This window comes from Charadrius vociferus, unplaced genomic scaffold (genome assembly GCF_000708025.1).
Source record: "Charadrius vociferus isolate BGI_N301 unplaced genomic scaffold, ASM70802v2 scaffold167, whole genome shotgun sequence".
Classification (NCBI taxonomy): Eukaryota; Metazoa; Chordata; class Aves; order Charadriiformes; family Charadriidae; genus Charadrius; species Charadrius vociferus.
In genome coordinates this window covers 2,092,735-2,108,853 of record NW_009649460.1, presented here as the reverse complement: position 1 = coordinate 2,108,853, position 16,119 = coordinate 2,092,735, and the positions used below count along the sequence as shown (strand labels likewise).

Sequence of the window (16,119 nt, the reverse complement as noted above, 5' to 3'; positions counted from 1 at the left end):
ATTTCACAAATGTCAGTGTTGAGAACTCCCGGCTCCCTTGAGTGGGATGCAGCCTTGTTAACTTTGAAAGGCTGGGGATGCAGAGCTGGCATGATATATACAGTGAGCGATTCCTGATTATAATCCCAATTCTCTGGAGGTCGCAGAGGTATTCTCAGCAGCCCAGCCTGACTAAAGGGGAGAATGATGGCTTATAAAACCTTTCATGATTACAGTTTGGCTTGAGGCTCTACAGCAGTTAGGAGCAGTGTGTTGTAGTACAAATCCTAATTGAATTGTGCTGTTCTGCCTATGTACAGCAGCTCTGTTTTGTGGGCTCAGCTGAGGCAAGTCTAGTCTAAAAATCATTTTCCTGCAGTGCACTGTTGGGATCTGCCATTTTCCATCTAGTCAACTTGGGCAGTAAAAAAGCAAACAGCAGTTTGAAAACCATAGAGGGAACAGTGTCATCTTACTGACATGCATCATCCTAAACCTAATAAGACAGGTTCGTTGGCCTTACGTATAACCCATGTATACAGCATTTTTGCAGCCTACATTGAGGGTTCCAGCAGGGCTGGAGCTATAGAAAATGCCTGTGTGTGTTTGTTTCCATTCGCATCTGCATGCTTCCGGTAGGGAGTATTGAATGTGGAGAACCACTGCCAAAATCATATAGGAAACTTGAAGAAGTTTTCACTTGTGAAAGATTTTTACTTTACCTTATAAAGACATTAAATTGAATGCTTTCTTCAGTATCTACTAATTGTTAATGTTATTGATGTGAAAACATTTGTGTGCTGATGGAATTTATCAGTATGAAAAATTTCATTACATGAATGAAACGGTTGTTTCCAGCACGGTGACAGCTCCTTTGTTTTATTTAAAAATAAATAAAAGAATCCAGAAAATTGTACTTCTACTGCCTAAACCTATTCTATTCACAGTTGGTCATAGCTTTTAAAAAAAAAATTGTCTCCCGCTCTGCATGCAGGTTATGAGAAATACAATTCTATGAGAGCTGATCCAGCACTGTGCTTTCTGGAACGGGTTGGCATGCCTGACGCGAAGGCCATAGCTGCTGAACAGAGAGGGACAGACATGTTAGCAGATGGCGGTGATGGGTAAGGAGGACATGAAAAAATTAATAAACTTTATCAGCATTGTATATGTTGGCATGAGTTCACATGTCATATTTTGCTTACATCTCGCCTGAGGATCTGAAGTGATCATATGATGTAAAAAAGTACAGAGAATTGTTTACACAGTTGAGCACGAAATATAAATGCGTAACTTGGTACACCGTACTGATGGCTTTTGTAGCTTTTTTTGCTTTTGCCCAGAAAATCGGCTTCCTCTCAAAAAAAAAAAAAAAATTCTCTTAAATATTTTGTAGTGGTGACTTTGACAGAGAGGATGAAGATCCAGAATATAAGCCAACCAGAACTCCTTTCAAGGATGAAATTGATGTAAGAACTTCAACTTTCTGTAATTACAAATATATATAGTTATAACTGATTCTCCGTGTTTACCTTAATGTGCAGTTCTTAAGTTTGAGAGCTACCGGATAAGCACACCTTACAAAGATTGTTTGCTGCTGTGTTTGAGAGATGACATACTTTTCTTCTGAAATGATAACATATGGTCAAAACTGAAAACTAAAATAACTTCTGTCTTCTTCTCCCCAAGGAATTTGCAAACTCACCTCCAGAAGACAAAGAGGAGTCCATAGAAATACACCCAAGTAAGACTATAGTAAAGAAATTAAAAGGGCAAAAATGGACCATTCAGTGAAAGGTGGACTGTTTATTTACCACTTGAGGTGATAGGTTGAGTTTCGGGAAAACATCACAGTAAACTTTCTAATGCCAATTGTCTTCATGCTTCACATCTTACAAAGCAATTATTTACTGTCTTTGAATAATCCACATTATGGCTTTCTGGTTGTATAATTACATAGTAGAAACTGATGATAAAGACCGGATGTTTCATAATGCAGCCGTTGATGTTTTTTGGTGAGATAATCTTGAAAGTTATAGATATGTTGCTTCCTCAGTATGGAGGAAAATTGCCAAGTTTAAGTGAGAATAATAAAGTGGGAAATTGTAAGCATACATAGGTGTTTCCTCAGAGGCAGAAGGATCTTCTTAGTAATATATTTGAAGATGCATTGCATTAATTTAAATACTTACAGTATTCATAATATGTTTGTATTCATAACATTGAATAATAAGGCTTGATGCTTATCTCTAAATGCTTCACAAGCGTTTCTGAGTTCTTAGAGTGTGATGATTTGATTCTAGTTTTTATTTCCTACCAGTGTAGTTATCCTGTTTCTAATTTGTTATGCACCACTTTTAATGAGGCATATGTTCTTATCAGATAAAACAGGAATCCAGTTCTAGCCATCGAAACTTTGAAATGTTTAGTGGTGGTTTTGCAGTGCACAAATACTTCTCTATTCTCTAGACAAGCACAGTGAAAGCAATGCTGAGTTAGGCCAACTCTACTGGCCCAACACTTCAACCCTGACTACCCGTCTGCGTCGCCTCATTACTGCCTATCAGCGCAGCTATAAAAGGCAACAAATGAGGCAAGAGGCACTAATGAAGACTGACCGCAGGAGACGTCGGCCTCGGGAAGAAGTGAGGGCACTAGAAGCAGAAAGGGAAGCTATAATAACTGAAAAACGACAAAAGTGAGTTTCTCAGTGGTATCTTTCTTTAAATCTCATTTGAGCTTGTGTGTCACCAGTACCATCCTTCTGTTTTGAAAGAATAAACTAAGGTGGTTTGGGGGCATCCAAACTATGCTTGGACTCTTGTTTATTCAATGGCCTCACTTCTCTTGCTTCTTCCTTGACTAGATGGACAAGAAGAGAAGAAGCTGATTTTTATCGTGTGGTGTCTACTTTTGGAATTATTTTCGATCCTGTAAAACATCAATTTGACTGGAATCAATTCAGAGCATTTGCCAGGCTTGATAAAAAGTCTGATGAAAGCTTGGAAAAGTATTTTAATGGCTTTGTGAATATGTGTAGACGAGTGTGCCGAATGCCAGTCAAACCAGATGATGGTAAGTTTCAACAACTGACTGTAGGAATCACCATGACTGTTACAAGACAGTGGGGCTGTTGAAATTTAGTGCCCAGGTGTAATGATTTCAAAATGGGTATACATTTAATTGATGTTAAATTATACAAATCGTTGTCATTGCAGAACCTCCTGATCTTTCCACTATGATTGAGCCGATCACAGAAGAGCGTGCTTCTAGAACTTTATATCGTATAGAACTGTTACGGAAAATCCGTGAACAGGTTCTCCATCACCCGCAGTTGGGGGAGAGGCTAAAACTTTGCCAACCAAGCTTGGACCTGCCAGAGTGGTGGGAGTGTGGTAAACATGACAAAGACTTACTGATTGGTGCTGCTAAACATGGAGTCAGTAGGACAGATTATCACATTCTGAATGATCCTGAACTCTCTTTTCTTGAGGCTCACAAAAACTTTGCTCAAAACAGAGGGACGGGTAATGTAAATACTGTCTCTTCGGTAAACCCTCTGGGCGCTGGCTGCAGTCAAACACCACCTATTGTCCCATCCACACCAGTACAAGAAGAAAAGACTACAGAACAAACGGAGTCTAAAGTTGAAGGGTCTGAAAATCCAGCAGCCAAAGAAAAGCCTGATATCAAAGAGGAGACAGATATCGCAGATAAGGACACTAAACCGGACTGTGATGCTGAGGCTGAGCCTGGCTCTGTTAAATGTGAATTGAAAGACATAGAAATGAGTACGGACGTAGACCCAAAATCTATTTCTGAGAAAGGTTCGGAAGAAGACGAAGAGGAGAAACTGGATGACGATGATAAATCGGAAGAATCCTCCCAACCTGAAGGTAACGTGTTGGTCAGATCAATTCTGTGTGCTTAGCATGAGCCCCACAGCTGTTGCAGTTTGTGCCAGCTGGTAAGTGGCACATGTGGAGCCATTATGGAGCTCGGGATGGGCTACATGTAGCAGTTCCTGTGCCCTTCTGCATATCAGGTGGCTAGATAAGCTTTCATAAAAAACATTCAGCATCAGTGGGGTATTCCCCCATAAGGCATGGTTTCCAAGACAGCTTACTTGAGCCAGTAAGCACAGTCTCTGTGCCAAATGCAGTAGACTAGGGCTCTGCTGTAGTAATTGCTGAACAAAAGCCTGAGTTAGAAACGTTGCGTCAGACCTGGTTGTTTTAACCTATCTGGTTGGGATGACATTGGGTGGTTGGGTGCTTTTGTAGTTAATGCCTGGTCATGGTTGTTATTCTGCAGGAACAGTTTCTCAGGGTAAAAATTTTGATGAAGAAAGCAATGCCTCTATGAGTACTGCAAGGGATGAAACACGTGATGGATTCTACATGGAAGATGGGGATCCCTCTGTGGTTCAGCTGCTTCATGAGAGAACGTTTGCCTTCTCTTTCTGGCCTAAGGTTGGTTATGGGTAGAATGACATGTGTCTTTTTTAATACAGATAAAATATGGGAAATGTGTTTGCAAGGTAACAGTGAGCTTCGTACAGTTCTGCACTTCTGATGGGCAAGGGACTTTTTTTCTATTAATGATTTGTGGAATAGCATTTTATTCTTCAATTTCTTACAAATTAGCAGAGGAAATGAAAGGAATTGCTTTACTGTAAATAGTGTCATTTAGTAAAACAACAGACTACTGACAGACCTGAGTTCTTATAGGCTGCATAACTGTATGTCAGCAGAATCGCACCTCTTGCACCTCTATTGATGGAAGCACATTTATGATTTTGAATTACAGATTTTGTCTGCAGAGCAATCTGCAGTGTTAAGAGCAGAGATTTTGTAAGATCACCTTTTTATTTTGGGGTGAGGAGATTGTAGAGAAGAGTATTGGTGACCTACATGAACTAAGCCATTATGTAATGTTGACAGATGTAATTGTATTAAGGTATCCTGCAAACATAAGCAGCAGTTTTAGATAGGATAAAGCTGTATCTTATTTTAGTAACCATGTAGAAAATTATCTAATATAAAATGTTTTTTAAAAATATGAAACCATAACCTCATAATAAATCCATACATAATTTAGTACTCTCCTTTGCAGTAAGGGTAGAGAGAGAAATAAAGTAGTAATAGTCTTAAGCTTACTAATCACCATAACAGGGCCATCTGGTTTGGGACGGGGTGGGGGGCAGGGCAGCGGGACCTTGCTCTTAATAGGCTTATTTCTGGGGAAAGCAAGCAGTCTGTTGCAGCTGCTGAGATTTGCTAGTGGCTTTTGCGCTGTTTTGCTGTTCAGGAAGCTAACTGATGCTCGTGTTCCCTAACCAACAGTATTTCTCATCGTTCTGAAGTTTCTGCTACTTCAGGCAGACTAGCATAGAATGTGCTTGAATGCTGAAATGAAAGAAATCAAATGATACTCATCTTCTTTGCTTTCAGCATGTATTTTGGGAATACGGACTAAAATCTTATTCCAGTTGTAGTGTAAAAGTAAAACAAAAAATCCCTCATCTATATAGGTTCAGCATAAGTAGACTAATAAACATAATTAGAGATTTTTAGTGTACACGCTTCAGTGAAATTTGAAGTGATAATGGGCGTGGAATGAAAATTGACATTCATTAGATGTCCCTAGGTTGGTGCCCGTTTCATAATGTTGAACTTTATTAATAATGACACTAATGAGGATCCACTTCCTAGGACAGAATTGCAGATCCAGCCTCTTGGTTCTTGAGAACTACAGCTTTAAGATACTGATTGCAGATGTTTGAATTTTTCTTTCCTAACTGTTGATTTGCTAACTGCTGAAGTTTTGTAGTGTAAAACAATAGTGAGTTTCTGTTAAATTTGTCAATTAGTACATTGTCATACAGAAAACGTGGTTTGTCTTCCTCCTTCCCTCCATTATAAATGCAGCTTTTAAATTCTAGTGATGTTTTATTCTTCAAAATTGTCTGTGTATTAGCTTCTTGTACAGCAATAAGTTTATCCTGACCTGCAAGAATAGTTGTTTTTGAATGCATTTCTTAAGCTTTGGAAGCTGGACTGTGTCATTACGCACATTTGAGTTTAAAAGGCGACCTTCACACTGAAGGTTCATTACGTACTTTTCCTTTATGCAGGACCGAGTAATGATCAACCGATTAGACAACATCTGTGAAGCAGTGCTGAAAGGGAAGTGGCCAGTAAATAGGCGCCAGATGTTTGATTTCCAGGGGCTCATACCTGGGTATACTCCAACAGCTGTGGACAGCCCTCTACAAAAAAGGAGCTTTGCAGAGCTCTCCATGGTTGGTCAAGCCAGTGTCAGTGGCAGTGAAGATATCACTGCTTCTCCTCAGTTATCAAAGGCAAGGCTGCATATTTCTTACATAAAACATTTTTATCTTGCATGCACTTCTTTTGCAAAATAAAAAATATAATTTCTCTAAATAAAAGAGGAAAAATAAAGTGCTTCATTGAATAAAATGAAGGCTTTGTTTTCAGAGTTACATGTTTGGACTTTTGTTTTAAATTCAGAATAGCAAACAGAGCTTTGCTAATGTTTGGAAATGCTCGTTTTTCATTAGGAAGATGCACTCAATTTATCAGTTCCACGTCAGAGGAGGAGGAGACGAAGAAAGATTGAAATTGAGGCTGAGAGAGCTGCCAAGAGGAGAAATCTTATGGAAATGGTTGCCCAGTTACGTGAGTCTCAGGTGGTCTCAGAAAACGGACAAGAAAAGGTTGTAGATTTATCAAAGGCCTCACGAGAGGCAACAAGTTCTACCTCAAATTTTTCATCTGTTACTTCAAAGTTTATCTTGCCTAATGTCTCCACACCCGTGTCTGATGCCTTTAAAACTCAAATGGAGCTGCTGCAAGCAGGTCTTTCACGCACACCCACAAGGCATCTACTAAATGGCTCTTTAATAGATGGAGAACCGCCCATGAAGAGGAGGAGAGGAAGGAGGAAAAATGTAGAAGGGCTTGATCTGTTGTTTATGAGCAACAAACGGACATCATTGACTGTAGTAAGACGCCAGCCTTTTTGTCTTATATGTGTTCTTCTGTGTTTAGTACTTTCTGAATGTGATTTTAAATGTTGTTATATTCTCCCTAATAGTAATGTACACTTTTTACCCAACCAGCTTTTTCTTTGTGTTTAGAGGTGTTATTTTTTTTTTTGAACCAAACAAAATGTTGTTCATGTCAAGTTTTAACTCTAGCAAATTGCAGCTGAGTTTTAAGTAGCTTATACTTTCAAAAAGCCTTCTTTTTTCTTTTTAACAAAACATGTTTATAACAACATATGTTTTGAGGCTTACCTATGTCTGTCTTAGTGTGTAGAAAAAGGAAGGTCTTGGGGGCCATTAACTGGAAATGCACAAACACTGCTCTGTCTTTAGCTGTACGTTCTTTAATGTTCAAGGATGCTAAAATTACAAAATTCCCTAATGTAATGGTATTGCTTTACATAGTATGAATATTGAAATCCATTAACTCTTGCATATGCAAAATCTCCTTGAGCATTTAGCTTCAGTCCCTGAAATTATTTCTGCCAGGTAACTGTTCCCTTGAAGTGAGAATTAATACAGATGTTAATGTTTTCAGGAGGATGCAGAAGTGACCAAAGCTTTTGAAGAAGATATGGAAGCCCTACCAGCAAGGAACATTCCATCTCCTGGTCAATTGGACCCAGACACTCGCATCCCTGTAATCAATCTAGAGGATGGGACCAGGCTGGTGGGAGAGGATGCTCCTAAAAACAAGGATTTAGTTGAATGGCTTAAATTGCATCCTACTTACACTGTAGATATGCCAAGTTATGTACCAGTAAGTATGTGATTCTAAAAGCGTTGCTCTATTATACTAATACAGAAGTTAGTTTTACAGACGTTAAAATTAATTTCCTCACATTGCGCATAGTCATTAGATTTTGTACCTGTTGGTTTTCAGTAGAGGTTTTCTTTTTAGCCACACGTACTGTAGTATGTAAACACCCAAGTGGCGCCAGGGTGTATGGGTTGCTTTTCCTTTCTTAATATTTGTACATTACAACAATGTGTTAAAGCATTGTTTGTGTCAAGTTCTGCAGAATTTCTTCATCTGGTAAGAAAAAAGATTTTTCTAAGGCTAAACTAATTTGCCCCTTCTTAAAATTTTTGTGAGAAGGGGTTCCATGATCGGTGATTTTTGTCAAGAAAATGAAAAACTAAAAAGCAATGCATTTCTCTTTCCAGAAGAGTGCAGATGTGCTGTTTTCCCCATTTCAGAAGCCGAAACAAAAACGACACAGATGTCGAAACCCTAATAAACTGGATATAAACACCTTGACAGGAGAAGAAAGGGTACCTGTTGTAAATAAGCGAAATGGAAAGAAGGTAAAAATTAAGTTAGTTCAGTGGAGGTCTTTTAATAGTATCTTTGCATGTGGAAAGCTGGTTTTCTGCTCCAAGTTTTCTTTTAAAAAGTTTTAATGATTTGGCACCAGCAGTTATTCTTACTAGAATTTACCGCCCAGTTCCTTTAATTCCTTTTTTGCTCTTCTGATATGTTCATATTAATCACTTGAGTAAATAATTCTTACTTTTTGAAACTATATAGCACATTTTTTCAGATACGAATTTCATTACTAGCCCTGCCTAAGTTGCAGCATTTTACTAGTATTTTTTTAAAACACAATCTTGTCAATTCTAGTCTCATGAGCTGGTTTCCATGTAGTTTACCACAGTCTGAACTGAAAGTCTTTACTGCCATCCTTCAGAGATGAACATGCACAGATAGAAAATATTCATATAAATAGTTGGTGGGTTTGGGGTTTTTTTAAGTATTAACCTTGTCTTTCGCATTAGATGGGTGGAGCTATGGCCCCTCCAATGAAGGACTTGCCAAGATGGCTGGAAGAAAATCCTGAATTTGCTGTTGCTCCAGATTGGACTGACATTGTTAAACAGTCTGTAAGTGAAACTCTCATTCCGTGCTTCACTGTAGGTCATAGCACAGAATAGTTGAAGGCTGTGTAAATTGATTATTAAGTCGTTATCTCATAGCTAGTTTTGAGCTGAAGGAGTTACAGTGTCTGGGTGGGAGTTGCCCAGCCTGGCGGGGATGGTGGTAGGAGGCTGCTGCAGAATGGAATTGAAGTACACTCAAACAATCAGCTTCATGAAGATACAGAGTTGCAGCGTGTTTTGTTTTATTGCTGTGTTTAAACGTACAAAATCTGTGACTTTCTTCAGTTTTTCTTACATGTTCTACTGCAGTTCGCTTTAGTAGCTAGCAAGTAGCTATTTGCCAGGGTTGAAAAACTCCTTTTGGAGTATGCTGAAATCCCTTCTGTTTCTTCCATCGTCATCAGTTAACTGCCGAAAGCTATAAAAGCTAATCGAGAATAAAGCTTGTTTTTCGCATCCCCTTTTCAGGGTTTTGTTCCGGAGTCCATGTTTGACCGTCTTCTCACTGGACCTGTTGTGAGGGAGGAAGGAGCAAGCAGAAGAGGAAGAAGGCCAAAAAGTGAAATTGCCAAAGCAGCTGCAGCAGCTGCTGCTGTAGCATCAACTTCGGGAATCAACCCACTACTAATGAACAGTCTGTTTGCTGGAATGGACCTCACAAGCCTCCAGAACCTACAGAACCTGCAGTCTCTCCAGCTCGCAGGCCTCATGGGCTTCCCGCCAGGGCTAGCAACAGCTGCTGCTGCTGGGGGGGATGGTAAAAATCCGGCTGCCATGTTGCCTCTGATGTTGCCAGGGATGGCAGGATTGCCCAATATGTTTGGACTAAGCGGATTGTTGAATAACCCGATAACGGCTACTACTGGAAATGCCACTACTGCTTCTGGTCAAGGAGAGACTGAGGATGGCGCTTCAAAAGCTGAAGAGAAGAAAAATGAGAATGAAGAGGAGAACAAAGACTCTGAGAAAAGCACAGACACTGTTTCTGCTACTGACTCTGCGAATGGATCTGTCAGTGCTGCTACTGCGGCGACTACCGCCACTGCCACCACTACCACCACCACCAACACTGGATTGCCCGCAAACCCTCTGGCCTTCAATCCTTTCCTGCTGTCTACCATGGCTCCTGGCCTCTTCTATCCATCTATGTTTCTACCTCCAGGACTGGGAGGATTGACTCTGCCCGGTTTCCCAGCACTAGCAGGACTTCAGAATGCAGTGGGCTCCAACGAAGAGAAGGCTGCTGACAAAACTGAAGGAACTGCCTTTAAAGATGAAGAAAATCTCGAAGGCAGTGATGCAGAGGAGAGCCTTGATAAAACTGCAGATTCCTCCGTTTTAGAAGATGAAATAGCACAGGGTGAAGAATTAGACTCACTTGATGGGGGGGAAGAAATAGAAAACAATGAAAATGATGAATAACCAGTACCAGTTACAGTTAAAGTGTTTTAAACTTTTGACAAGTGGTAGTCCTACTGTTTACACTCACAGTTAATGTCCATACTTAGTTTTTATAAGCTGTTCTGTAACATAGTGTAGCAAAAAAAAAAAAGTTCAAGTCATGTTATACAGATGTGTCAAAAGGTATCTTGGTCATTAAGTATTGTGCAGTGCATTATTTATTATCCCTAGGAGAGATGAAATTTGAGAGGTGATCATGTCTTTTTAAGGAAATTGACATAATGCTCTGCTTTTTTTTCTTTTGGTACCATTGGTATTATGAATTAAGCAGCAATTTGTAATCAAGTGGCACTAATAGAAGGAAGTGCTGCTTAAAGGAAGGATGAAGTTATATATTTAATTTTTATTATTTTTTTTTTTGCTGTGAAGGTCAAGATGAAATTTACCATACATATCGTACTCGCGCTTCATTTTGACTGTATGGGAGTTCACCCGCTCACATGCGCGCACACACCCACACACACACTCTCTCTCTGACAATCTTCATGATAGTGTGAATGTCTCTGTCTTGAGACGCAGCAATAATAAGGCAGCTGTTGAATGTGAAGAGTACCTTTTGGAAATTAACCCGCGGAGAAGGTTCTTACAGGATAAAGCTACAGTTTAATCGTCTCGTGATCTTGTAATGCACTGGTATAAACAAAAAGAAAAAAATCAGGTACCTTTTTTAAATTAAAGGACTTTGTTACTTTAGCCACAAAGCTAAACAGCATTACCTCAACTCTAAACTAGCCTTGAAGTTTACAGACATGACTTTGTAAATGTATTGTTTTTCTTTGTTGTGATGTCTTTTTATTTTTTTTTCTTTGGAAACTGCTATCATGTAAGATAAGATGTAAATTGCTGCCAACTGTAGTAATGATGCTTTTAATAAAAGTGACCCATGATATGCAGAGATGTAATTATAGAATGTAGTGTTTAGGGACATCACAACTGGTGTTCGCTTTCTGTATTTGCATTGTGGCTTTTTTATAGCATTTTTCGGCTATATTCTTTATAGATTAGTGGCTGTAAATGCTGAACTGATTGTCTTCAAGGGACTAGGCAGGAAGAGAAACCTTGAATTACCTTCATATTTTCCACTCTAAGTAACTCTACAGAAATGCACACTAAAACCCCTACTTTACTCCTTCAAAGGGGCTTGAGAGACTGAGAATACTTTAAAATGTGTTCAGCATGTGATAATGTGGTACACTAAAGAACAAAAGGGCAGAAGAAAAATGAGGCTTTAATAGGCACAATATCTAGGTCATTTATCCTTGGTTAATGGGTAGAAAAACACAATGCTGTAGTGACAGCAAGGGATACAAAGGCTCTGTGGTATCCTGTAGACCAGAGCTTGTGATGCCAGAAACCACTGTGTCAAACAACCTACATGAAACTAAAACTGACCCACTTTTCATAAAAACCAGGGTCTCTTCTGGAGAGCTACCGATTTGTACCCTTTTGTGACCTTTTGATATTGGAGATAATGTACCATTTGAGAACTTCTGTTTTCAGTGTTGTCACCTTGACACGCACGTACACAACCATCTCGAGAGCGAGGATAAAAGGTTAGATTTTCAGTGGAGTAAATGAAAAATTAGCTGTTTGAGTTGCCAGCTGTGGGTGGACCCCCGTCTTAGGACTAATATTATCCGTGCGTTTGGAATGCTGGTGAGCTGCGAACTTCGCTCTCCTGTCCACTGCAAATTTGCACAAGAGCTCAAATGGACAAGTACTGCAAGGCCAAAATTCAGTTCTGAGGGGGATGTATGAAAAGGAGTGAACTTGGCCTTAAAAGAACATTCTGTGAACAATGAAAGTAGAATAGAAACGAAGGCTTAGGAAGTGAATTTTGTGTGAATGAATCACAGACACCATGGTGTTGAAATGAATAGATGTCAGGATGTCTTGTAGTGCCACTTAAATAGATCATACAGAGTTAATGAAGGTCAGGAAGGATTCCCCCCACCATGTACATCACTGAACGGTTGACGAGGTGTGTTATTCCTGTCTCTTGCTAAAACATCACGCTTAGACCATGACAAAAAGAGGCTGAAAGCCAAGGTGCATTAACTTGATCAGGTGTATCACATACTCTGTTTTATTTGTTTGAGCTGTTATTTAAGTTGTTTAAATGCCTAGTGTCTTATTTTTTCTTCTACCTGTAGAATTCCCACTGTAAAAGTTGCTGGTGCTTTCCGTTGTGTGTATTCCACATACTGGTACCAAATAGCCTTTTTTTTTTTTTTTTGAAATTCAGTTTTATAATTCTCAGCAAAGATTCACAGACTAATGATATCCCTTGGGGGAGGGCTCTTTTTAATTGGCAAGACTAGAAATTACATTGTTAAATGCCACGCTAACCACCTTTCTTCTCCTAACCCCCTTCCTCTGTCAAAATGAGGGGGAAATTCTGGTAACTGCTGATAGTTTTTGGCACGGAAGCGTCCAAGTCATGGCAGTGTCCAAGGGACAAATGAGTGACTCTTACCCCTATTACAAGCGTTCCTCCATAATGATACTACTCCTCTGCCTTTCCTAATCAAAGAAAAACCAAAAGTGGAGAAGAGTTGCTACAGAACGAAGGCCATGGTAATGGGGGAGCCTGCGTACTCTGAATGTGCTTTCCTTACAGGCCAAAGGCAACGCTCACCTGTTGAAAAGCAGGTGACAGTTGGGTTTTGGAAGGGATACGGGCCCCTGGTATGAAAAATGAAGTGGGGGGATTGCCATCTAATGTCCAAGAAATGTATTACATGAAAATACGAAGGTTTTTCTTTGATTTGACGCAGAGTTTTTGTTAATTATTGCAAAGATACTTAGGAGTTTTAAAGTGTGTCTAAATGAATAAAAGCTTACGCGAGTAAGATGCTTAGATCAGATACTATTCTGCACTTGATTGACATCTGGAGCACCCTTTTTGTCTGTCTCGATGAGAAGCCTTCTTTTGCCACAACTTTTTTTTTTTTTTGCTGGACCTCCTAATGGTCGCAGAAATGCTAATGGGGGTATCAAGGAGGACAAGCAACTTTTGTTGTTGTTGTTGCTTTCGAGAAGGACATATCTGTGTCAAAGCACAACAGTCTGCAGGCTCACACAGCCCTTTCTGTGTGCGTGGCGCACGGTCCTGCCAAGGGAAACAACAAAACAACAACAAATCTGCTCAGGCTATTAAAGACCTACTTTTTAAGAACTTGCGAAAGAAGTCTCGCAGACTCACTTTGCAAACCTGGGCTGTAAAGGAGAGCTGGTTCAAAGTACGAGTGTTGAATACTGTCACTGCTGAAACAGCCCACAAACCCAAAGCTGATCCCAAGTATCTTCTGTCAGCTTTGGTCTCTTCTTTCATATCAATGCCAAAGTACTGCTTATTGGAATAACGCACTTCTCTGACTGAGGACCTTTGCCGTTTAGTGCAGCAGAATAAGCATTTTCTCATTTGAGGGAGGCTTAAGATTTGGGGGTAGGTGGGGCAGTGGTAATCGGTTGTATTTCTAGTATTAAGCTTCCCATTGAATTCCATATTGCATACAAAGCTGCCTGGGATGTTTGGGACTCCTGTTGCTCTGCACCACGTGTTTCGGCTACCTCTGAATCCTTAAGGGGGGCGGTGGGGGGTGGCAATGTCAGGGCATCCGGGAGCTGAGTCCTGCTGCCTCCAAACTCTCCCCTGGAGACCTGAAAGGTGCTGGCCCCTCAACGTGTTCTGGCTCTACTCCGTGGGGGAGAGCGCTGTGGAAATAACCTGTCGGACCCCTCTTTGGCTTCAAGCGATGATGCCTTGGAGAGACCTGAAGTTGGCTTCTTGCACAGAGGGATGCGGTTCCAGGCATCCATCCTAATCATTAGCTTGAGTAGGCTGAGGAAAACGCATGGAGGAAATTAAATTTAAGGATTGCCAGTTGCTGTGACCAAAGTTTGATGGGAGTTTTGGAAGCAATCAAACATATCCTTCCGAATGTAAGGTGGATGTGCCAGCTCTGTCTGGCTTTCGGTAATAGATTTGATGCAAAACAGCAAATATTTAGGATCATGTGAACTATTGTGCAAAAATATATTTTCTAAAGGGGGATAGACCCCTTTCACTGAATGGTTTTGTTTTTCTGGTTTTTACAGATTGCTGTCAGCACCAGTAAAACCATCACATCTTAACGGTTTGAGCTGTTTGTGTTGCAGTAGTTCAGTGCTGGTAGTTTCCAGTCTGTTCCTTGTACTCCCACAGTCTTTGCTTAAAAAATTTAGCTATCAGTGATAGCTGAAAGACAGAGACTTCATTAAATCCTGGTAATTGTAGCTGATGTTAAAAACCCAACCCACCCATTTAGAAAGTTTGCTCGGAGTACGGAGATGCAAACACTGTTAATTGGGGTCTTGCTGCAGAAGCTCCTTTTTTCTTTTAGTTCCAACATTGTATACGTGAGCCTTATTAACCTGCGGGGCAATACGGAGATGCTGCACCCTGCATTCATCAATCTTTTTGGGCAGTTGCATCCATAAACCCAACGGCAGGCGAACCATAAGCTTTAAAATGCCTGATATTGCTCGTAACGGTGCGGTGAGTGGTCTGCTCTGGTACCAGAGCTTTTGCAGCTCTCCTCTTCTTGGACAATGCTTCGGCCTTCCAGTTTTCGGGAAGTCCCGGGAACCTGTGGGCTTTGCAGGCGTCAGGAGTTGGGAGCAGCGGCCGCCTGGTCTGTGCTATCGGTCTCCTCCCACAGGGCTTCTGCTATTGTTGGGCCCGGGAAGGATTTGCATATCTGTGAGTGCAGAGCTAATGTTCGCTCCCTCTGCTCAGAGGCCCTGCAAGGAAACTCCATGATCCTTCCCTCCCCCCCCCTTCCTCTCTCCCTCTCTTTTTTTTTTTTTTTTTTTTTTCTCAGGGCTAGTAGAAAATAAGAGACGGCCATTGTATTTCACTGCGGCGGCATTGTTCTGCACCAGACAAAGATGGCATATTTCTCCGATCCATAGTTTCTGCTCCTTCAGCCATGGCTGGCTACTGATGAGCAGCTGTGCAGACTCTGAATAGCCTAAGGCATTTCCTAAAACCATTAAAAATATGAATTTTCCCCAAACACGTGCCAAACCCCTCCCAGAAATATGTGGCAGGAGGAGGGAAGCAAAGCCTTTGCTCTTTGTCCGGAATATGTTTTCCTAAAATCAAACTTTCAAGGCATGCCCACTTCCAGAGAAAGCAGGTAAGTTCTCTCAAACGTACCAGTCGATTCCGTAATGACTTACGGAAGTGCTGTTTACAAGAATATTTTAATAGAATAAATGTTTTTTGAGGTTTTCTTTAAGGATTTTTGTGAAGGTAAGAGGTGAAAATGAAAAGTTTAAACTAAGCTATATAATTTTGCTTTACGAGCCAGACAGGTGCTTATGATAAATAGTTGAAGAAAATGTTAAAAATCAGGCCTGTTCCTCATCTGCCGTGCATCTGACATTTCCGAAATAGCATTGTGGGCTGTCACTGTTAAGGACATGCTTTTTCTTCCCAGTCGTCTTCAAGTTCTTCTCCACCAGCCTGGCCATCTTCTGCTGTCTCCGTCTGCAGCAGGCTTGCCATCTGCTATATGGCTAATCAATTCACAAAGGTGCTGCTGGGCAGTGCAGACTCCCTGTCCTCTGCCAATATTTTCTGGAAGTTGTCAAACATAGCTGAATTTGTTCTCAGCTGTCACAATCATCGCATTGATTCCAGCTTGTAGCACTCTAGTGACCAGTGGAGTACGCGCTTTGTT

General features: G+C 40.6%; 1 protein-coding gene across 1 annotated transcript in view; it reads left to right on the top strand.

Moving 5' to 3' along the window:
• CHD7 (chromodomain helicase DNA binding protein 7) overlaps positions 1–11,284 on the top strand; it is a 96,483-nt gene extending 85,199 nt beyond the window's left edge. The window contains exons 26-39 of the mRNA XM_009889786.1: positions 974–1,103; positions 1,376–1,448; positions 1,669–1,723; positions 2,449–2,677; positions 2,846–3,054; positions 3,198–3,875; positions 3,944–3,946; positions 4,294–4,451; positions 6,116–6,343; positions 6,563–7,006; positions 7,587–7,808; positions 8,216–8,356; positions 8,828–8,932; positions 9,398–11,284. Of these exons, the coding sequence (XP_009888088.1) occupies positions 974–1,103; positions 1,376–1,448; positions 1,669–1,723; positions 2,449–2,677; positions 2,846–3,054; positions 3,198–3,875; positions 3,944–3,946; positions 4,294–4,451; positions 6,116–6,343; positions 6,563–7,006; positions 7,587–7,808; positions 8,216–8,356; positions 8,828–8,932; positions 9,398–10,351 (3,629 nt within the window). The 3' untranslated portion in view covers positions 10,352–11,284. The remainder of the gene's footprint in view (positions 1–973; positions 1,104–1,375; positions 1,449–1,668; positions 1,724–2,448; positions 2,678–2,845; positions 3,055–3,197; positions 3,876–3,943; positions 3,947–4,293; positions 4,452–6,115; positions 6,344–6,562; positions 7,007–7,586; positions 7,809–8,215; positions 8,357–8,827; positions 8,933–9,397) is intronic.
• The last annotated feature ends 4,835 nt before the right edge of the window (positions 11,285–16,119 follow it).